The 24,849-nt window shown below is 36.6% G+C and overlaps 1 protein-coding gene and 2 long non-coding RNA genes across 4 annotated transcripts in view; 2 read left to right on the top strand and 1 right to left on the bottom strand.

The window, feature by feature from the left end:
* The window catches only part of LOC134348914 (uncharacterized), a 93,877-nt gene that overhangs the window by 46,993 nt on the left and 22,035 nt on the right, over window positions 1–24,849 (top strand). The window lies entirely within an intron of this gene.
* LOC134348913 (uncharacterized) lies at window positions 1,246–23,197 on the top strand. Of its 2 annotated transcripts, none has more exons than XR_010018518.1 (3): window positions 1,246–1,810; window positions 4,582–4,699; window positions 22,782–23,197. It is a non-coding gene; the product is annotated as an uncharacterized LOC134348913 (long non-coding RNA). The 2 variants fall into 2 exon arrangements; XR_010018517.1 differs by lacking the exon at window positions 22,782–23,197 and adding an exon at window positions 17,675–17,780.
* The window catches only part of LOC134348912 (glutamate receptor ionotropic, delta-2-like), a 595,898-nt gene continuing 574,453 nt past the window's right edge, over window positions 3,405–24,849 (bottom strand). The window contains exons 15-16 of the mRNA XM_063052714.1: window positions 11,136–11,373; window positions 3,405–6,686 (exon numbers count right to left, since the gene is read on the bottom strand). Of these exons, the coding sequence (XP_062908784.1) occupies window positions 6,342–6,686; window positions 11,136–11,373 (583 nt within the window). The 3' untranslated portion in view covers window positions 3,405–6,341. The remainder of the gene's footprint in view (window positions 6,687–11,135; window positions 11,374–24,849) is intronic.

Here is a 24,849-nt window from a genome sequence, read left to right as displayed (position 1 = left end):
TTACTTCATTGCTGTTTTGTGGACCATTTAGTGCGTATCCCTCCCCCTCCTGTCTTCTCCTATCATTTCGGATCTCCCCCTCCCACTTGCAAATCTCTTACTATCTTTTCTTTCAGTTAGTCCTGATGAAGGGTCTCGGGCTGAAACGCCGACCGTGCTTCTTCCTATGGACGCTGTCTGGCCTGCTGCGTTCCACCAGCATTTTGTGTGTGTTGCTTGAATTTCCAGCATCTGCAGATTTCCTCGTGGGTGCATAAATTAGCTCATTTTTCAGTTACAGCAAAGTTGAATAAATAAAAATGTTCAAGGATACCTATGGCTGTGAATAGCTGATGATCAGACATATTATTGCTTTAGGTCAATTCTCAGTGCTGAAAGCATTTCATAATCATAAACTCACAGATAAAATGGAAACACTAATACCGTTTAACAGAAAGTAGTTGATACAGCCCAGTCCATCACGGGTAAAGCCCGCCCCCCACCCCCCTTTGGGAACATCTACACAAAGCATTGTTGTGGGAAAGCACCATCCATTATCAGGGACCTCCACAACCCAGGTCATACTCTCTTCTCACTGCTGCCATCAGGAAGAAGGTACATGAGCCTCAGGGCTCATACCAACAGGTTCAGGAACAATTATTACCCCTCAACCATCAGACTCTTGAACCAAAGGGGATAACTTCACTCAACTTCACTTGCTCCATTACTGAACAGTTCCCACAACCTATGGACACACTTTCAAGGACTCTTCATCTCATATTCTCAATATTTATTGCTTATTTATTATTATTATTTCTTTCTTTTTATATTTGCAAAATTTGTTGTCTTTTGCATACTATTTGAATGCCCAAGTTGGTGTGGTTATTCATTGATTCTACTATGGTTATTATTCATTATAGATTTATTCAGTATGCCCACAAGAAAGTGAATCTCAGGGTTGTATATGATGACATATATGTACTTTGATAATAAATTTACTTTGAACTTTGAACATGCACAATAGGACAGGGTCAAGGAAATATTGGTATTACAACAGAGAATCATAAAATTGGTATAATTGATTAAGGGAAATATTATAAATATTGTACTTTATATCTTGGTAATTTGAATCATTTAAGAACACACAATTTAAATCATCATAACAAAACCTCTATATTGTTAAGAATATAATAATCTATTAATAAGTAAATTATGAAATTTCAGCAACTCCAAAACAAAATGTGCAGCAAATTTCATTATCTTCCATCGTAGATTATGCAAAAGAGTTTTAGTTAAAATTACAAAAAGCATTATTCATGATTAAGAAGTGCATTGCTGTATTTAATCCTTTCTTTTCCTCACAAGAATATTAGAATCATGAGCAGTAGATCATATGAACCCTCAAGTCTTACAATTTTTAATTAGGTCTGAATAATTGTACAGTAACAGCAATGAACTTTTGATTATATATTACAATGTCACAAAATTTTATTAAGAATTTAACCAAAATTGTATGAGTTTGATAAAGATCTTTCAAAAAAAGAAACTTCATATGCAGCCACGTTACAAAAGTTGAAACATGAAGTTGTATAAGCATTGTTGTTTTTTACTTTGAAATAAAAGACAAAAATGTTTTCAACAAACACACCTTTCTCATTCAAGTTGAGACAGTCTTTTTTAATCGCTTCTTAATCTGAACTTCTGTCCTATGACTAGAATCCCTTCAACATCCTTGAATGTCTTGCTCCCCTTCAAGAAAATGCCAAACCTTGACTTGTGCACTCTTCATCTGGTCCCAAGCAAAATCAGCAATTTATTATATTGGAATCAGGTAAGCAAGCATAGATTGATTGATCTATGGAATTTATTGGAGCAGTTATTGGGAATCCATTAAAATATTTGCTTGATGCCTGGCATGATATTGTAGATAAATTCTCCCTATTCATGAACTTGAGATGATTTCATTTGCTTTACATTTATGTGACAATTTACTGGCACATTTTCTAAATAACTATCATAAATTTTAACAATAAAAAATTCTATACAAAATACGAAAACAAATCCAAAATGACCTCTAGATTTGTACTGTATGTCATCTGTCCTTCATTATTAGATTACTATTGCTTAATTATTTTCAGCCAATAAATCTAGAATTAACTGAATAAAACACTGACAGAAATAAATCGGAAAACCTTTCTTTTTCAATATGTTTTTGTTTGCTTTAGATCCTCTGTTACTATTTAGATTCCTCTTCCCCTTCTCCTGGCATATTCATATTACTGTTTAAGAATTTTAGTAATTAATAATTAGGACTTTATACTAGAAAGTGATGTCAAATGATGAGATGGATTTCTTCACCTTTTACACATATCTTTTGCCTCTGTACTTCACCATTACCAATCCTGATTGCCCCATTCTCTCCTCCAAATAAACTTATAGCAGGACCAATTTCACCTTGAGATCATTCCCATTATTTTGCACTTCTTGTTTGATTTGGTAGCACTATTGAACATAATAAATAAAATTTGTTTTTATTAAAAAACTGAAATTGAACATGATTTATATGTGCTTTCCACACATGTCTATTTCTACCTTGTTTACCCTTGCTTGCCCCTACACCATGCAGCTCCGCCAAAATATATAGTAACTTCACTAGCTCCCTTAAGCTTCCAAACTTTTTTTTTTCTGTCATGAAATCTAGTGCAATAATTAAATGCAAGAAACACATAATTAGAACAAAAAAGTAAATATACATTTTCTTATTTTATAACCGGACATTTGAATAGATGTGGATTCTTCCAGTTTAGGTAGATGAATGATGATGAAAGTACTTTAAGTACTTTTTGTGGAATCACAGTTTAGTGTGGGTTTATCTAACTTAGGTGGTTCATCTTAACAAAACACTGCTTTTAATGAGGAAATATTAAACTGAGTTAAGTATTATCTAAAATGTGGCATTGATATGGTCTGTAATGTCTATACATTTAATAACTCCATGAATCTATACAAATTTGTATGCACAACCAAGAAGATCACAATCTTATGCCATATAAGTGGCTTAGCTCTACAATTCAGATCATAATCAATAATTCAAGATTGATATAATTTTCTTCATTATTACTTTCTGGAAAAAAGTTTTTTTCATACCAGTATGAATCAATGAAGCAAAGTATCTTCAGAAAACATAATGAACTATGAAATGAATTTAACTAATATAATTTAAATATATTTTCTAACATGTTAATCTAAGTAATGGGCGCAGTTTTAATTAGTAATTTAGTTATTCTCAGTCCTGTGTATTTATTCTGATAGCATATTCTGCATGTTTGCAATGTTCATGTAAAGGAGCAGATATTTCAAAACTGTCTTTTTGCATTCTTTGTTGCAATTTATCTGAGAATGAACAGTGAAAAAGTAGGCAGACTTTACAATTATTAGCTTCAGTTGGGATGCAAATAATTGAACAATCAATGAAAATAGTGACAATCAAAAATCCAAGAGATATATGTAAGTTACAGAAATCCTTCATTTTGAAAATATTCATTTAAAAAAGGTAAGCATGCAGGGAAAGGGAAATGAAAGATGCTATTTAGAGTCCATAGAGGGGGAAGCTTTTAGCACTTAAAGTGCAATAATAAGAACAATTCATGAAAAGGCTATATACAATGACATAAACTTGAAAAGAGAACACAACTGTTTAGCATCAATATGACTATTTATAACAAGAGCTGTACTAACATAAGGGCACTATTTTACTCTTAGTTCATACATCAATGACATTGCATCAATTGATGTGACAATGGTATCAGACTAGGCATTTCATAAAATGCAATCTTATAGTCCAGTGGTTGCACAGTATTCCAAGAGAAGCTGTATTCTACACAATGATTTTGTTGGCATTTCAAAAGAACAGTCACTACTGCACTACTGGATGAGAATTCTAATAATCACAGGCCCCAGTCTCTTTCAAGGTTAATAAAATTTGCAATATCATTTAAAATGGCAGGAACTGAGTTCTGTTAAAACTCCAGTGTGCTGGAATATTTAATATTAACAAGTGACATTAAGATCTGCAAAGATTAAAATACAATGTAGTTCTATTCTTCATTTACATTTACATTTATTCTAGCATGGTGAAAAGTAACAATTGTTTTCCTCTCATCTCTTTCAAAGGAGTTGATTGGAAAATTAACATGCAAATTAACTAATTTTTACATAAATCAGATTTTGAAAATGTATTCTGGCTGTATGAACATGTTTTGTCATAAAGACTAGAGCTTCCTGAATATCTAGGACTGAAAATTTATTTTACAAGTCAAAATGGAGTTGTCAGACTAGATAATTTAGTCCCTAGACAATTTTCTGTTTCTCCTTAAGAATAAATTTCATTTGTAACTTATTTCTGAATACCCATGTTTTCACATATCCATAAGTAATTTGGCAAATGAAAAACCCAGCCTTAAAATTAGTTACTAATCTAGGATTGATTCCTGTTGTAGAAGCTTTTTGGTATTCAATCAACCTTTCTTCAATCTAAATTATTGTTACTAAATTTCCCTGACAATAGACATTATGCAAATAAATTTAAAATTCTATTTTCAGCTCTTAAATATGGGGCCTCTTCAATGATGTCACCTATTTCCTTCAAAATTCTGGGATGGAACCCACTTACCCCTGGAAATGTCATTCTTTTGCCATTACAGTTTCCCTAGAACATTCAGTAAGTTATGCTCTACCTCTTGTTTTTTACATAGAACACAATGTGATGCACCTAATAATGTATATTTATTTTAAAATTAATCACATAATTTTAGTGATATACCAATATTAGTTATAAGTACCAAGCAGCACTTCTTTGCAAGACTGCAGTGACATCTATGTGTTACTTATTTAAAATTCCAAAGTACAGATGAAGATGTATGCAAACAGTTGTTATGTGCAAAGTTTGTTCTCTGAAAGTTATACATACTTCTAGTTATCAACAAAGCAACTGGAAAAATAATGAATAATTTTTTGAATGTTTGTAGCCATCTCTCGAAGCCACTATTAACTTACATTCTTATATTCTGTTGTTCAATGGTTGTAATCATCTTGCATTACTTTACTGTCTACATTCTATTTTAATTTAAAAAAACCATCAAGTTGGTTTATTACAAATGAATCACTATTAAACACATAAAACTGACTTGAAAGTTACAAGAAGATTATGACTGCAGGTTTTAAGTAATCATATGGCTAGATTTCCCAAATAGTTTGACAGAATTGGAATATGAGGTTTGTATAGGAACATGCTGCCCCCTAGCGCACCCAATTGAGTTTATCATCAGAGGCAGAGCACTGTTCTGTTGACGGGGCTGTAAAGGGATTTTAAAAAATTGCTGCATTTGAAACTGTTGAATAAGGAAATGACTTTCATTATTTAATTTAACCAGATAAATCAATTCTTTTAAGTTGTGCTTCATAGAAAATATTTCAAAAATTCTTGCAAAGCTACTTAGCTAAAAATGACCATCGGATCACATACTGCCAGTTGATAACGAACAGTAGAATTTGCAATTTTATTTTCCTCATATTACAGTGAAGCTAATTCATTGTTATAACATTTATATCTCATTTATTATAAAACTGTTAAAACTAACACTGCTTCTGTTACCTTCTTTAAAGTGCATCATTTTGAACCATTATAGAACTCATGTAATATACATTTCTTTTAGTTTGAAGCATTTCAGTTAGACGTAAGTAACTAAGCAGCACATGTAAATCCACACAGACTAGGCCAGTACACAATATTCTCTGTCTTAATAATTTCAAACAGATTAGGACACAAATAGGTCGTAATATGTCGTAAAGTCAGTCTCCTTTCAACTTTCAGCTTGCCTTCTCTTGGTTCATGTATCTGTGTTTTTAATTTCATTCATTTCTAATTTTTAACTTTACATTTGTTTGCTGACCATAGCTTACTTTCATTGTCTACTGAATATCTAAGACCAGGCACTTCCTCAACAGGCATTTCTTCTCCTTGCCCTAGCACAATCCTGACGGAAGCTAAGGAAGGTCACCTTCCACTCTCTTAGGCTGTGAATGGTTCATAGGAAAGGAATTAGGCAATAGGCAGAGGAAAATATTTAAACTAGGGATAAAGAATGAAAGACTGTTACATCAAACATGTACACACAAATCAGAAATAACCTGGATCCAGTAATTAGAATTTGCAAGAGCTTGCTAACTTTCCAGATAGTATGTTGGCAACGTAATCACTCTGATCCAGCAAAACATAACAACATGTGATAAATCATTCTAAAAAAGAATTTGCCTTACAATACTCAGAACCTCATATTTCATGGGGCTGTAGTTTAATTAGTTCAAAGAAAAGATGAAGGACTGCTACAGTCCCTCTCATTTTGTGGTGTACATACACATTGTGCAGTTTGTTGGGATGTGCCACTCAATGGCATTCCAGATAAAGTCTTAGCCGATAAGCTACATGTGCTTGTCCTCCGCATCTGCTCAGGTATGAAAGTTGACATGGTCAAATTAGTGTTCCTGAAATCACTAAATTCTTCTTGATTTTCACCAGTTGGTATCATAGAAAGTTCAAAAGAATTTAAGTCTACAAAGGATGGTGAAAATTTAAGAGAATGTTCATCGATTTTAGAGATGCTGTCTGCCTTTTTCTGAAACTGACCAATTTCAATTTCATTGCCCTCCTGTAATAAGACAAAGAGAAAAAAAAACTGAATACTACTGTAGCATTAATTGTTTTAAACATTCTGCCAGAGAACAGCAATTGTTTGCACACTTTGCCAAGCTATGCAGTCAGTGTCCAATGAAAGATCTATCTCCTTTCATTTCTGGGAATATTCAGTGTCGAGAAAAAAGCTTTCAACCCCCACCCCCACCCCCCCCCGAAAGTTTTCATGTTTTATTGTTACACACCATTGAAGAACAATGGATTTAATTTGGCTTTTTTTTGACATTGATGAACAGAAAGAGATACTTTCGTGTTAAAGTGATCTCTATAAAATGATCTAAATTAATTATAAATATAAAATACAAAATAATTGATTGCATAATTACTCAACCCCTTCAAGTCAGTATTTAGTAGATGCTCCTTTGGCAGCAATTACAGTCTTGAGTCTGTGTGGATAGGTTTGCACATCTGGACACTGCAACTTTTCCATATTTTTCTTTTCAAAACTGCTCAAATTCTGTTAGATTGCATGGGGATCATGACAGATCAGCCCTTTTCAAGTTTAGCCACCAAATTCTCAAGTGGATTGAGGTCTAAACTCTGACTTGGCCAGTCTAGGACATTAACTTTATTGTTTTAAAGCCATTCCTGTGTAGCTTTGGCTTTATGCTTGGGTTCATTGTCTTGCTGGAAAACAAATCTTCTCCCAAGTTGCAGTTCTCTTGCAGACTGCATCAGTTTTCCTCCAGGATTTCCCTGTACCTTGCTGTGTTCATTTTACCCTCTACCTTCCAAGCTGCCCAGGACCTGCTCCAGTGAAGTATCCTCTACAGCATGATGCAGCCACCACCATGTTTCACAGCAGTTTGTTTTTGATGATGTGCGGTGTTTGGCTTACACCAAACATAGCGTTTAGTCTGATGGCCAAAAAGCTTAATTTTGGTTTCATCATACCATGGAACCTTTTTCCAGCTGACTTCAGAGTCACTCACATGCCTTCTGCCAAACTCTAGCCAAGATTTAATGTGAGTTTTTTTCAACAGTGGGTTCTCCTTGTCACTCTCCCATAAATCTGTGACTGGTGAAGCACCTGGGCAACAGTTGTTGTATGCGCAGTCTCTCCTATCTCAGCCACTGAACATTGTAAGTCCTCCAGAGATGTCATAGATCTCTTGTGGCCTCCCTCACTAGTCCCCTTTCTTGCAAAGTCACTCAGGTTTTGAGGATGGCCTGCTCTAGGCAGATTTACAGCTTTGCAATAGTCTTTCTATTCCTTGATGATTGACTTAACTGTCTCCAAGGGATATTCAGTGACCTGAAATTTTCTTGTATCCATCTCCTGACTTGTGTTTTTCAATAACCTTTTTGCTGAGTTGCTTAGAGTGTTTTTTGTGGTCTTCATAGTGTAGTTTTTGCCAGGATACTGACATACTCCAGATACAGGTATATTTTTACTACAATCAATTGAAACATCTTGACTGCACACGGTAATCTCCATTTACCTAATTACAGGATTTCTAAAACCAGTTGGTTGCACCATTAATGATGTGGTATACCACATTAAAGGGGGTGAATACTTATGCAATCAATTATGCGTGTGTTATATTTGTAACTACTTTAGATCACTTTGTAGAGATCTGTTTTCACTTTGACACGAGTCTTCTTTTGTTGACCAGTATCAAAAAAAGCCAAATTAAATCCTCTGTGATTCAGTGTTGTAAAACAATAAAACATGAAAACTTCCAAGGGGGACAAATACTTTTTATAGGCACTGTATTTCAAATTCAGTTCGCATTGAAATACAGTGGATTCCAGTTAACTGTTACACATCAGGATCAGTACATTTTGGCCCAATTAAGCCAAAGTTTCTTGGAAATAATTAAAAAGTATATAAAAAAACAATTATTTAACTGAGTAACAATCTATGTATTTAAATTAAATAGAGAACAAATTAAAACACTACCAATACCTCTATAGTACTATTAAACTGTGTATTAGTTTCTAATATGAAAAGATTGAAGAATTCATCAGCTGTGTTCTTTTAATTGATAATAACTAACAAAGGCATCTGTTAGTCTTGTGAGACCATGGATCTGCACCTAGAAAGTCTTCACTCTCCAGAGTGCAGGCCTGGGCAAGGTTGCATGGAAGACCGGCAGTTGCCCATGCTGCAAGTCTCCCCTCTCCACGACACTGATGTTGTCCAAGGGAAGAGCAAGGGCCAATACAGCTTGGCACCAGTGTCGTTGCAGAGCACTGTGTGGTTAAGTGCCTTGCTCAAGGACACAACACGCTGCCTCGGCTGGGGCTCGAACTCACGACCTTCAGGTCGCTAGTCGAATGCCTTAACCACTTGGCCACGTGAGCACATTTTGATTGATACTAAATGAACAAAATCTATGTACACACCTAGTGCAGATAATGGACTGCCTTCATGCAATGCTTTAGATAATTGCCTCCTCCAAATCGTCTTTTTCTTTGTAACATTCAAGACGATTTTCGATACTTTCAAATTTTTCATTGTACCTAACTTTTTGAAATAGTGACACTGCCAGCCATTTCTGGCATCTCCAAACCTGAATGCTTGAAACTGCAATGAGCAAAACAGTTCCAGATTGTCTCACTGCTCATTTCTTGCCAACTACCAGTGACAAAAATCACTGCTTTTGAACACAAACACATGCAACTGATGCTATTTAAAACTAACATGGAAGAAGAGCTGCACCAAAAGAATCTCTCAAAGTACAAATTCAATAAATTTTTATATTTACCATTGACTAGACTACTAAAACAAGTTTGTTAACACACAGATCTTGCATCATAAATAAAGAAATGAGGGCACAAAGGGTGAGATTTTAGAAACTGTCCAAATTAAATAAAAATAGATGGCCATAATAGGATCTTGTTGAAAATGGGTAGAATTCAATTTCCAAAGCTGATAAATTACACCTTTTTACTGTTGCAATGCATACTACTTAATTTTTTAAAGATGCAAGATGAGTGCACATTTAGATGCAGAAGAGAAAGCCAAAAGGTTGTAAAGAGAAGCTGATGAGAGATAAGTGATTGAGAGCTGGGTGCCTGAGCTATATAGCTGAATTTATCATTGATACAAAAGTGGCCATAAAATTGCTGGGCTTAACAGTCATGATCCACTTTTGGGCAGGTGCTAACTCAGGCAAATTCAAGATGTTTCAATTATTTAAGATGGAAAGATAAAGCACCACTCGTTAGTGTAGCTGTTCATAGGTAAGCCGTGATTAAGGTCAAATAATCCTGGCTAACCTTTTTGTTGTACCTGTAACCACATTCAATGGATGCACGTATCTTCACAAGATACCAGTCCGTGGCTCATCATTACTACTGATTTCGAATCAATTAATATAATTGATAAAGACATTCTGAAGGATTAATACAGCTAATAATACAACTGAACTGCATTATCAATGATTAAAGGTGATTTAGTTGGCTGTATCATGCTAGATTCATTTCCCTATCTTATGTTTACCATTGCATAATCCTTATGGGTTTTCTAACTTCTTGAGCATCTAGAGGTCTAAACTAATTGAAGGTTTTATTTCTGTAGTCACCCAGGAAGCAGATTGGACCACCAGCAGTACTAGGCCTAAGAAGGCAGATACTGCCGACTGACTAGCCTCAAAATTGCTCTGATGACTTTTGACAGTTTTACAAATGGTTTCTATTTGTCCTCGATCATCAGATTCATAGACTTAAATGATTCTAATTAATCAGAAGCATTAATATTAATTTAATATAAAGGAAATATTTGTCTTTACTTAACTTTATCAACAGTGACCCTACATCAAATGAAGAGGGTCTTGCAACATACACCAGCAATATTTGGCATGAAGCTGAGAAATTGATCGAGAGTCTATCCAGTTTTGCATATCTGAGCTCCACTCCGAAATACAGTACTGGATATTATGCTAAAATGGGAGATCAGGTATGCAAAAGTCTGCTCTCCCAAAGGATTTGAATTTCTGGTGCAGTGCATATATGTGAAGGTTGAAAGCACCCTGAACAAGACTGTGGGTGCTCCCTGTGGAGCCACCATCCTCACCCTAACAAAATTTAGCCCAATGTTTTTCTGAGTTGAGATTAATATTTTAATTTATCTCTCATAATATCACTGCCATTAATTTCTTGTTTTATTTGATTGCACATCATAGTCTTAAATAATACTCACCAAGAATAAAGATAAAGTAGCATTTAAAACGAAGAGGAGATAAGATACCCCAAAGTTAATTATTCTTTAATAGATTTGGGTTTTAAAAGCTGCGTACCGTAAGTGAATCCTGGATACAGTGAAAAGAATCTAATTTCATTGTTTTGTGTGTAAAAAGATACCAATGATAGCCTAGATTGTGATTCCATATTTGCTTATATTTTCATTTAGTTTCAATAAAATAAATCATTTTTGAGAGGTCTAAAATCAAAATATTACCTCTCCAACAGCATCGGCTTTCTTTTTGCCTTTCCACCAAGATTCCACCATGGCAGCGACGAAAGCCAAAATAACACCCACAGCAAGAAAAACAAAGGCTCCAGCAAAATTTTGTAGGTCCATTGGTCCCCCTTTTCCTTGTGTTTTAGCCTGACTTTGCAAATCACATTTCCCAGCTTTGGGCCACCACTTCTGCTTTAGTCCATCAAGTTCACCACTTTGCTCAAGTTCTAGAAGGCTGCATTAAAAATATAGAAATGTATGTTATTCAAAAATGAACTACTTACATAACTTAATCAATTGCAGCATTTTTAGATTTATCTTGTATTTGCACAGCATTTGTAACAAGGATAGGCATCTCAAGGCACTTAAGAGAAGCTTCATTAGAAAAGAACTTACACCATTGGCATAAAAATATAGATATTAAAAGATGCAAGTAAAGGTTTGATCAAAGAGCTATTTGTAAGGGGGAGTTTAAGACAGAAAAAAGATTAGGGAGTGTTGGAATTGGAATTTTTTAAGCTTTGCAGCCAGGCAGAAGAAAGTACAGCCATTAGTGCTGCTGTGTTAAATGCCAATGATGCACATGTCGTATGTAATAGTCTTCATGCAAATTTGCAGTGCTGGAGAAGGCCACAGAGATAAGGGTAACTACATGAAGAGATTTAAGCAAATGGACAAAAAGATTTAACATGTATGCTTGAGCTGTGGGAGTCAAAAAGTGATCACAGAAACTGAGAAAGAATAAGGCCTGGTATGGGTTAGGAAATTCGAGACAGTGTGCTCTATGATGGCATAATAGAAAATGTAGGAATATGTAGGTAATTCCTTATCAGAGTATGAATGTTTTGAGATCAGATGTATGGAAAGGGAAGAGGGTGAACAAAAAAATGAAGCGATGAAACAGAAGAACAAAGAAATAAAATAACAAATGACACAGAGCCAACTCACGGTGGTGTGACAAATTTAAGAATAATTGTAGATGTAAATGAGGATATTAGAATCATTATCTAATATTTTCATTTCTACATTGCTCTTAGAAGGCTGTATTGAATCTCACTGGAAGTGCAGTTTTTGTTTGAGCTCCTTGTTTAAACTGAAGTCCATTCAGGGAGAGCAGGAAGCAATAGATACGCTCCTGTTTACATCAACATTGCTGAGATTGATAAGGTTGAGAGCAACATGCTCCTGGGGGTGAACATTACCAATTACTGTCTTGATTAAACTATGTAGATGCCACAGGCAAAAAAAAAAATAAATTACACTTGGCCTTCTTCAAGTCGGCAAAAAAAATCTGGCATGTCAACTGTGAGCCTCATCAACGCTTGTTGATGCACATAGAAAGCATATATGGCAACAACTCTGCCTGAGACTGTAGAAAACTATAGGGAGTTGTAAACAGAGCTCAGCACCTCACGAAAACCAGAATCACCTCCATGGACTTTAGTCTATTCTTCTTGCTACCTTGATAAAGTATCTGACATAATCAAGGATTCCATCCACCATGGACATTGTCTCCCACCTCCAATCAGGCAGAAGATATGAACGTCTGAAAGCACTTACCAGCGGGCTCAAGGACACCTTCTACCTTGATGTAGTAAATGAATGGTTCCCTGGTATGATAAGATGGACTCTTGACTTCACAATCTACCTTGTTATGCCCTTGCACATTATCGTCTGCACACATTGCTCTTTTTCTGTAACTGTAACACTTTACTCTACATTCTCTTATTGTTTTCCCGTGGACTTCCTCAATGTGTCAATGTGATGAAAATGATTTGTATAGATGGCATACAAAACAATGTTTTCACTGTACCTCTGTACAGTGGTTTACAATAATAAACCATTTTACCAAATGAGTAAAGCATGGGTGAAGAAATAGCATTTCTGGGAAGAGGGAGGCATTAGGTAAACTATGGCCATGGCCACCCCAATGGTTAGGTAAAGGAAACTGACTTAACAGAGGCAGTTCAGGAATTGAAGGACATGATAGAAATCAGTAAAAAGGTTTCATCAAAATTTTATGTTACTTTTCTTCAAATGTCTTATCTTTTATTTATTTTACAGTGATTTCTTTGTTGTGTATAACTCTAATTTACCATTAAATCAATTTTTAATTGCTTATTAATTAGCTTAGGGCAAGATGATTAAACTACTTTATGAATATTAACTTCTTATTGCAAAATATTTCTCTTACACTTCAAAGGCCAGAATATTTTTGATCATTTGAATCATTTAAGCAAAATGTGTGAAATAATCTTATTTGTTAGCTGATTTTGAATGGTAATATGGCTCTGTAGTGAATAATGCATTGTGAGAAGAACATCTAAAGAAAGTACTTTTACCAAAAATGCAAAAAAACACGTAATAGCATACATTTAAATGTACCAAATTACCATATATTTTGTTAAGACTTTAATGAAGAATATTACTTGTAAGGCAGATCTAGATTTAACAAGATTTAAGTTGGTATTGTTAGATACTAACTTATAAATCCTTTAGAATTTGGACATTACACTAAACAACACATGCTGAGAATAGAATCTTAACAGACAGTTCTTTGGAAATATAAACATGTAATGTATATACATATGGTTGATTAGAATAGTACAGGCTGTGAATTCAAAAAGAGTAATGATATTTTAGCTCTATGCAGAAATGGAGTTATGACAGACTGATTTATTTGCCTTATTGAATATCCTATTCAACTGGGTCACTTAGGGATATTTTTACTGTTTACTATTTACTATTTAAGTTCCATAAGTAATTACTCAGTATTTTGCTCAAGAAACAAAAGTCTTACGTTACTGTGCTGTCAGAACAGAACTAAAACTAAACAGATTTCTCTCTGATTGACAGTTTTGTTTGAACTGATAATTAGTTCCACTTTCAAAGGATATAGTACCTTCCTGGCATAGGTTTCATTTCAGGATCAGTTCAGAGGCGATCTTGCAACCTGTAGATTTCATTTAATTCACTATATTTCTTTTTCATCTATCATAAATATTTCATACTGCTCATTGTCAATATATGTTAAAAATAGTATCTGCTTGTGTGGATAAAAAGAAACAGAAGGAGCTGCAACATGTAAATTCTAGCTTAACTGGAGAAATCTCAGTTCTTTTGATCCAATTCCAGAGACATATGAAAATCTACATTGATGATTGAAACACGTTACTAAAGAAATACTGTATTTGCCAGAGGTGTGATCTTTCAGGGGTGGCATTATCTGTGCACGTGTCGAGAAATGCCAGGTAAAACAAAATATTTATTGTCAGTACTTTCTTACATTAAGTTCTTAAGAGCAAGTTTATTCTGTATCTCGGATTATTGTGTGCAATTCTGGTTGGCACACTGCAGAAAGAATGTGGAGGTTTTGGAAAGAGTTCAGATGAGGTTTACCAGGAAGCTGCCTGGATTGGAGTCCATGAGCTACAGGAAAGGTTGGACAAATTTAGATTGTATACTCTGGAGTGTTGGAGGACGAGGTGAGAAATGTATAAATATATGAGAGGAATAGATACGATAAGCAGTCAGAATCCTTTCCCCCAGGATTGAAATGTCCAGTTATAGAAGACACACATTTAAGGTGAGAGGGTAGTGCTTAAAGGAAGCGTGCACGGTAACATTATTTTAAGCAGAGAATGGCAGTTGTCTGCAACTGACTGCCAGGTGTAGTGGTGGAAACATACAACCATGGTCTTTAAAAAGCTTTAGATATGCACATAACTATGCAAGGAATAAAATGATATGGAGAATGTACAGGCAGAATAAATGTAGTTTAATTTAGCATTGTGTTCAACACAGACATCATGGGCCAAAGAGCCTGTTCCTGTGCTGTACTGTTCTAAGTTTGTCTTTTGATAGAGATTTGCGAATTTGGTCAGGGCGAATCTTCATAACCTGCGCTGCTGTAATAGGGGCTTTCCTGCATTTGCCTTCTCTGTCAATGTGGCTCAGATATGTAAAATTGCAGCAGGAACATAGTTGTCTGTTTAGTTTTCCAATGAATAACAAACATTTTAGTTTTTTCATGTTGCTGATCAAAATAAATCTTGAAACACATCATAGTTCTGATAATTGATGTGATTTTTTTCAGGTAACTCGCTGAATCTTCCTTTCTTTTCAAATCTTTTTATTATTATTATGTTATTCAAAAATAACACGAGTACATCGAAGTAAGCAACACTCACAATGTCTCAAGAAAAAAAAAGATTGAAAAAATTTGGTGATAATAAAAAAACCCTACTAAGCAGAAAAAGTGGGGGAAAAACCCCATTAGGAGTACAACCCCGAAGCCATGCGTCATACAAAAAGCTTTTAAAGATAAACATCAAACTGCCAGCAAGAAAAAAACATAATGAGCAAGTGAACCCCATCTTTTCTCAAAATCAAATAAAGGTTCAAAGGTTCGACTTCCAATTTTCTCCAAACTAAGACATAGCATCACTTGAGAGAACCATTATGACAAAGTGGGAGCTGATGTATTCTTCCACTTCAACAAAATGGCTCTCCTAGTTATCAATGTAACAAATGCAATAACATGTTGATCAGATACAGAGATACCACAGATATTTTGAGGAATTATTCCAAAAAGCACAGTTAACTTGTTAGGTTGTAAATTAATTTTAAGTGCTTTAGAAATTGTCGAAAAAACTGACTTCCAGAACTGTTCCAGTATAGAACAAGACCAAAACATGTGTGTCAATGTAGCTGTTTCAGTTTTACATCTATCACAATAACTATCAACATTAGAACTCACTGAATCTTCCATGAGTTGCATGGCAAGGGGATGTGATAAAATACATTCAATGTAATGGGGAGGTATATGAAGAATATTACTACATAACATCTGAACATGGTCAGATAAGTAACATAGATGCATAAAGTGCATAACTAGCTATTTTTGCTTTGTCTTTCTTTTATTCTGGTGACTTTGTTTTGATATATTTGTTGAGGGCCATCAACTACCAACCTAGCTCATTACTGCAAGTTAGAATTAAATCAATTTTAAGTCTTTAAAGTTCCACTTTACCAGATACTAAATCGTGCTTATCAAGATGGTTGTAGTTTACGTTCATGCAGTAGTATGGTAACAAGATAACTCAAGTACTCGAATTAGAAAAAAATGTTCATTTCTATCAATGGTACAAATGAGATATTTTTGCTATTTTTAAAATTCTGGTGGGATATCTTGACATCCTGGGCAAGGTCAACATCGTCTGCCCATCCTTGTACTTGAGAATGTAATAGTAAGCTGCCATCTCGAACTGCTGCATGCTTTTTGGTGAAGGTTCTCTCATGTTGTGGACAGCAAGGAAACAAAAAATGTACTTCCAAGTCAGGATGGTATGCAGGCTGCAGAAGAACCTGCAGCTAGTGGTGTTCCCATGCATCTGCTAGCCTTGACCTACGTGGTGGTACCATCATAGCTTTGGAAATAGGCCAGATAAGTAACTGCAGTGCATTCTCGGTACACACGGAAGCCAATGTGCACTGATGATATGGGTAATAAATGGTCTGTGTGATGGATGGTGTACTGGACAGTCAATCCCATCCTATCTCTGAAATTCAGTTCTTTGATCCAAATTTTGGTATAGTTTTTTACACTAACAGTGGCAGGTGCCTGAAATGCACTACCGGAATTGGAGGTAGAGGTTAATACAATAGGGACATTCAAGAGACTCTTAAGCACATGAATGTAGGAAAATGGAGGGTTATGAGTCATGCAGAAGGCAGGGGTTAACTTGATCATGAAACAGGTTTACATAGGTTGAGATGACATTGTAGGCCAAAGGGCCTCTATTGTGTTGTACCATTCCCATTCCATATTCTATATATCGTACGTTCAGCTGTGATGAGGTTTAGAGCTGGGTGGCCCTGGTAAAGTCTTGCTAGGTAAGCAGGCTATGGATAATTAAAGTGCTGCTTGATAGCACTATTGATAACATCTCCCATTACTTTGCTAATGACAAGGTGCCAGAGGAGCCAGCCGCTGTATCAGAGGAGATGGCCGAGGTGCCAGAGGAGCTGGTCAGGATGTTGAAAGAGCCGGCCCGGGTTTCAGACAAGCCGTGTCACTGTCTGCTACCTGAAGGCATTGTGCAGTGTAACCATAGATGATTGTCTTGGATGTTTCTCTTGCCATCGCAAGACCCTGTTGGATACTGATGATGTAACATGCCACAGGCCCATTTCCCTTGCTTGGAGGACTCAGTTGTAGTGAGGACTATGATCAAGCCGCAAGTTGTCTGCTGCTGCAGTTCAGGTGCGCAGATGCAGGAAGCGTGTAGCATGGCATCCGTGCTCTGTTGGTGGCTTGCCTCTCCCATTGCTGTTGCCCTCCAGTGTTTGATCAGTGGAATGACAGGCTGGATTGCTGGGAACCACACTATCAATTTGCGGGACAAATCGCTCAGGGTCTTGGACTATATGCATGATTTTTTTGCATGACCTTGTAAGCAACTTTGTATGAAGTTACGTGGATACCTGTTTCATGTGAATACTTTGAAGAGATGTTTCTCCTCTTTCTCCTTTAGCTCCATCTTGCTGCAGCATGTCTCTGTTACGCGTTGCCCACTACGAGGTCAACAATGCACCAACCAAATGGGTTGTCCCTTTATACATTTGAAATACCTCAGAAATGACAGCCTGACTGCTCCAAGAACATAGAATTTTGGTCAAGCATAAATTAACAGAGACATTGGTCTACAAAATCCAAGGGACTGCAGCAAATATTATGTCGTCCAAACTAGGAGAAAGCTATCCACAAGGATCCATGAACATCAGCTGGCTGTGAAGTGGTGTGACCAACCCTCCCTAGTCTCTACCCATGAAGACTGGGAGGGCCACAAATTTAACTGGGCATCAGTGAAAGTCATGATGCAAGCAAACAAGCGCATGCAAAGAATGCCGAGAAGCACAGTTTTCCTCAAACAATTCAGAAACAGTTTAGACCTCGATCCAAAGCCAATGCAAGCAAAATTCCAAACAATGCACATAGCTCACCACGCAACCAATCAGTGACAAAACTCCCTACCTATGTTACAACTGAGTTTCTGTAATCAACTGATTGATAAGTATATAAAGACCAAGCATAGTTGGATGCATCAGCAAGGGAGATGAGTTTGAGTACAGGTCTATGGTAGGAAACTTTGTCACATGGTGTGAGCAGAATTATCTGCAGCTTAATGTGAAAAAGACTAAGGAGCTGGTAGTAGACCTGAGGAGAGCTAAGGTACTGGTGACCCCTGTTTCCATCCAGTGGGTCAGTGTGGACATGGTGGAGGATTACAAATACCTGGGGATACGAATTGACAATAAACTGGACTGGTCTAAGAACACTGAGGCTGTCTACAAGAAAGGTCAGAGCCGTCTCTATTTCCTGAGGAGACTGAAGTCCTTTAACATCTGCTGGACGATGCTGAGGATGTTCTACGAGTCTGTGGTGGCCAGTGCTATCATGTTTGCTGTTGTGTGCTGGGCAGCAGGCTGAGGGTAGCAGACACCAACAGAATCAACAAACTCATTCGTAAGGCCAGTGATGTTGTAGGGATGGAACTGGACTCTCTCATGGTGGTGTCTGAAAAGAGGATGCTGTCTAAGTTGCAAGCCATCTTGGTCAATGTCTCCCATCCACTACATAATGTACTGGGTGGGCACAGGAGTACATTCAGCCAGAGACTCATTCCTTCGAGATGCAGCACAGAGCGTCACATAGCTATTTAACTATTTATGGTTCTATTACTATTTATTATTTATGGTGCAACTGTAATGAAAACCAATTTCCCCCAGGATCAATAAAGTATGACTATAACTATGACATTTGAAGGACTCACCACGTGAAAAACGCACTGATGATGTCTCCTCGTATGGTGATGAAACATTTGCAAATGGATTGCCACGATCGGAGAACAAGTCAACACAACCATTGAGCTAACCTATATAAATCTACTCCAGAATCGCTCTAACCTTTCTCTCATACACAGCCCTTAACTCTACATGTTCTTATGTCCATGTGATTTAAGAATCTTTTAAATATCACTTTCTATCAGCCTTTACCACCACCTCCAGTAATATGTTCAAAGCAACCACCACGCTCTGTGTAAACAAAATACCTCTAAAATCTCCCCAAAATATTCCTTCACTCACCTAATATGGATATCCTCTGGCATTAGTCAGTGCTGCCGTGAAAGAAAGGTGCTGCCTCTCCACTCTATCTCTGCCTCTCATAATCTTATAAAGTTACCTCCCATCCTCCATTGCTCCAGAGAGAAAAGCCCTAACTCACTCAGCTTTTCCTCATAAGACATGTTCTCTAATCCAGGTTGAAATCCAGGGGATGAAGGCAGCACAGAGCAGCCATTATCTCACCTAATTGTGGGGCAGGCTTGAGGGGCCCTGATGGCCTACTCTTGCTCCCATTTACCGGGTTCTTGTATTCAATTCCTCAATCGATAACCACTTTGTGTTTTGCAGAGCAACACACAATATGCTGGAGGAACCCAGCAGGTCAGGCAGCATCTACAGAAAAGAGCGAACAATCGATGTTCGGGCTGAAACCATTCATCATGACATTCCCATTTACTCATTGTATTTTAGTATATCCAATGAAAAGTTTAAGTCCAAGACACTGATCACCTCTGTCATCTAACATCACTGACTGACACCCAGAGTGCTTCCAGCTCTTTCTGTGTTTTAGTTCAAGTTTCCATTCTTCATCTTATGAAAAGGTAAGACTGATTGTGAGTTTTCTCTGCAGTATGAGGAACAGAGAAACTGATTTGCTCTGCTTTGACTTCTGTGACTGGTATTTTCTGAAAAAATAAATCAGCGTCACTTTATGGCACAAATAAGGCAAGTACTATACATGTGTCTTTTTCAGAGTGCGATGGTAATTGTAACTGACTTGCAATTATTATTAGTGTATTTCCTAGTGCGATCAAACTGTGCTCTGTCACGAGACATAAAGGGTGGCGAACATTAGAACTGCTTTTACTTAGCCAGGACAATAGTGCCATGACTAGTAAGAAACACGCATTTTCTGACCTCTCTCCAAAGGGCTCAGCAGATCTTTCAAGTAAATTTGTATGGTTAGCATTGCCTGCTGTGATGTGTCACCTTTATTTGTATTGCAAATAAATATTCAGTGATATTCTGATGAAGTGTTGCAGCATTCATGCTTATGAATAATTTAAATACAACATTTAAATAATCACCTTGGGATACAGCTACCTTGTAATTCTGTTATGTTTAACATTTTTGATTTAAGCAAAATTATAAAACAATAAACTTTAATGTTTAATATGACCTATTAAAATTAGAGGGTTTTGTTTCAATAAAACTGTTATGTAACTTTCAATTGAAGACACTCTGGTAAGGATTAATTATGATTTCTTAATGATCATAATTAACAGTCAGTACTTGGCACACAATCTGTAAAGATGTAATCGGCTGTCAGTTTGTGTTCTGAAATGCTCTAATCTTGTTCACCAACTGTAAAGATTAAAATAAGTGAGGGATTCCTGTAGTGGGCAGATAAACTCCATCTATTGTATTGTGACTGCTTGGTTGTTAAGTGATTGTTGATCTTTTCTGCTTTTTAGTTAGGAAAATACATTTTTATAAAATTACCCATGATGTCATACATCCTTATCTTTCTCCTTTACAATACACTAGTAAATAGTAAGCATCATTTTCAAAGTAACCTTTCATCTATTTTACTCAGCAGCATAGTATTCTGAAACACTAATGTGAAAGAATCATTGTACAAATAAAATTAAATTTTTAGATTTACAGGATTGTTATGCAGCAATTGGTAAACCATTAAAACCTCACCTCATCCGAATGAGTAACATGTTTAGGATTTCATTACAGTGATAATTTTTTTTATAACTAATTGCTGAATTTATGCTAGAAAAGGCTGCACAACGCTGCCTCCCTGTGAAAGAGCTGCAAGCTGCTAACACATTTTCAACTCTCTTCAAATATGCCAAAAGTTCTATTTTCGCACAGCACCATCTACCCTGTCAAACCTCCTCAAAAGATTAAACTCTTTATTTTCCTAGCCTCCAGGGATTTAAAACCCAATCTTCGTAATTTTTACTCACATAATAATTCTCCAATTTCAGGAATCAATTCCAGGAGCCCTTGATTATTCTTATCTAAATTTTTGCAATTACAATTAGTTTTGGTGGACTTATCAATTAATTTTCCTAGTGGCGTGTGCACATTTTATTGTTTAAGCTAGCCTGTAAAATACAGATGAGCTTATTCATTACACTTTTTGTACATTCAGTGATATTGCTCAGGCAACCTGACATTAAATGAACAAGAGGGAGCAGCTGCAAATAAAAAAACAGATATGTTAATAACATAATTAAAAGCTCTAATTTGGCATAAAAGGTAAAGTCAGTCTACATAAAATATAGTGTGCATCAAAGATCAAATCTTGATATGATCTGTATAATGTCTTATATCCAATGCGCTGCTGTCGTATCACAATCACAAAAAATAATCAGCAAAGAGCTTTGAGATTTAAATAATAAAATTATATTGCAGAGGATTAAATTCTACATAAACTTTTACAACTAATTTTTTTCCAATAAATATTTGTGCCAATGTTATACTCGTTCGTTACTGTTGCATATGACGCGGGCGATCACTGTCTTTCCATGACCATGATGGTTCTTGATAAATTTTCCTACAGAAGTGTTTTGCCATTGCCTTCTTCTGGGCAGTGGCTTTACAAGATGGGCAACCCCAGACGTTATCAATACTCCTCAGAGGTCGTCTGCCTGGCGTCAGTGGTCGCATAAACAAGACTTGTGATATGCACCAGCTGCTCATACGACCATCCACCACCTGCTCCTATGGCTTCGTGTCACCCGGATTGGAGGGCTAATCCGATACTATACTTTGCCCATGGGTAATCTGCAGGCTAGTGGATGGAAGGAGCACCTTACACTTCATTTGGTAGAGACGTATCTCCACCCTGCCATCCAATGTCATATTACATAATTTTAAAAGTCTCTAACTTTGCAAATTAGTCCTTGTTAGCCAAGCAACAAAATGATGTTTTCATTCTACAGTTGCTGACTACATGACCACTATATCAGAAACCAGTTAAACAAATATTTGACAAGCACAGAAAAAGTCTGAGCTTTGCACAGAATTGGGTGAGCAAAATCAGCCATGCTCAAACCTTTACTGAAGTGAAATAACTTTCTGCTCCCTACTGCTTCGTTGTGCTGCACACAGCATGACTCAGCAGAGGTAGGGCGAGGTTCCCCCACTGAGGGTGCTTTTTCATAGATTTATCCAAAGGAGTTGTGAAGCCATCAAGAGACAAGTAAACTTGTGCCTGGCACTGGGAGAATGTGATTATAATGGTGGCTGGGGTAGTATTTAGGGGTGAAGATGCGTGGATGGTGGAGGGTTGGACACCTGAGATTACATGTTAATAAAGCTGTTGGCATTAGTCCAATAGAGGCTGTGGCCTCTGTACCCATTTCTTAAGGGAACAAAAAAATTATCTTCCAGTTTGAAGCGAGACAGCTTCCCAGTGGATGCTCTAATACAGTACCTAAATGTGTGTGCAATTTTGCTCTAAACCAGACAAAACACAGTGCTGTTGTTTTTTTTCAGGAATTTACAATGGAATTTCAAGCTCTATGAGTAAAGTGCTGAGAAGTTGTTATGAATTTCCAACAATCTGTCTTTGACTGCATCCTTCCAAGTAACGCAGAAATGTGCACAATCACATCTGGAACTGGGAGACCAATCTTCTATAGTGATAGTCAAACCACAGAATCAACTCTGGTCCAAGGAAACGTGCTGAGAACACCAACTGTACTAGAAGTGAGGTGCCAAATGATGAAACTGCAACACAGGACTTTGTGTGTGTTATGTAATTGAAGTAGTATACAGCAGACAGAGCTAAGCAATAATTCAGATCAAAGATCTGTGGTCATGTTGCATTTTGTCATTAATAAGTTGTCTAATTTACCAGATAATGGAAGGTAGAGAATTCAAGAATATTCCCATGATTAACATTGGTGAGGTACAACATAAGAGTGCTAAAGACAAGATTTAAGACCTTTAAAATGGCGGAGCAGACTCGACGGGCTGAATGGCCTACTTCTGTTCCTTTGTCTTATGGTCTTATAGGTTATGGTGAGGAGGTGGGGGAGTGGGACTAAATAGGAGAAAATGGATCAGCTCATGATAAAATGGCGGAGCAGACTCAATGGCCAAATGGCCTACTTCTGCTCCTTTGGCTTATGGTCTTACGGTCTTAAGTATTAGGAATCACATTCAGGGCTAAGTGCCTTGTGGATGATTCTTCTTTGTTTCTTCTTGAGAACCCTACCATCCAGACAATTTTATTCAGTGCATGCCATGTTAAGAAGAACCAACTGGCAGCATTGAATACAGTAACAATTGGGGACTAGACAACATCTGCATTGTTGTATAAAGGCCCATGGTCCTGAATGAGTCATGCCTTAAGCCAAGTTGTTTCAGTTTATTTGCAACCCCGCCAACTACCAATAGTTACACAGGTGTGTTTGGATAAATCCAGTCCAGCTAAATACTGCCCAGTCTGCTTTCAATCATCAAACAATTGAAGTAAGTTGTCATTCACAGTACTATTAGGCAATATTTATACACTAGTAATCTGTTCACAAATCTCTTCTTTGGGTTTCACAAGGGACATCTAGCTCTAGGCCTCATCACAATCAGTGTGAATCAAGGAACTGAATCGCCTTGGGAGATGAGAATGATTTTCCTTTAAATTTAGCCAAGTACAGTGGATGCCAGTTAATTGGGACACATCGGGACCAGTATCTTTTGACCCAAATAAGCAACTGTCCCAAATGGCGAAAGTTTCATGGAAATAGTTAAAAAGGTACAAAAAAGAACAACTACCATTTAACTGAGTAAAAAATTACATTTTTAAATGAAATACAGAATAAATTACTACAGTACTATAAAATTGTGTATTAGTTCCAAATAGTTATCAACAGAGGAATTCATTCAGTATACATTGACGTGTTCTTTTGTTTGACTGTAAATGATCAAAATCAGCACAAACAGCTAGTGCAGATGATGGACTGTCTTCAAACAGTGTTTTCGACAATTGCATCTTCCAAATCTTCACTTTAATTGTAACATTAAGGATGATTGTCAATATCTTCAAATTCTTCATATTACCTAACTTGTTGACGAAGTGAAATTGTTCCATTTTCGCACCCAGTTGTTTTTGGCATCTCCAGGGCCAAGTGCTTGAAACCGCAGTGAGCAAAACAGTTTTGAATTGTCCCACTGACTATTGCCAATTACCAGTGAAAAAATCATTGGTTTTTGAACACAAGCACACAAGTGATGTTATTTAAAAAAACATTCACTCTAAGCATGGTGCAGTGTCTAACAGCCCCATGACATGCAACTGACACTAATTAGAAAATATTTGGCAACAGTCTGCTGTCCCAATTAAATAGCATATGAGGGGTAATTGATAATTCGTGGCCTAAGGTAGAAGGAGTCAATTTTAGAAAACCTAGCACATTTATTTTTCAACATAGTCCCCTCCTACATTTACACACATAGTCCAATGGTCGTAGAGCATACGGATCCCTTCTTTGTAGAAGTTGGCGTCTTGGACCTCCAGAAGTGGACCACAGCAGGGGTGATTAATAAGTTCGTGGCCCAAGGT

Source organism: Mobula hypostoma, chromosome 7, assembly GCF_963921235.1.
Source record: "Mobula hypostoma chromosome 7, sMobHyp1.1, whole genome shotgun sequence".
Classification (NCBI taxonomy): domain Eukaryota; kingdom Metazoa; phylum Chordata; class Chondrichthyes; order Myliobatiformes; family Myliobatidae; genus Mobula; species Mobula hypostoma.
Note: the sequence above shows the minus strand (reverse complement) of the source record. Positions and strands in the feature narration are given on the sequence as shown.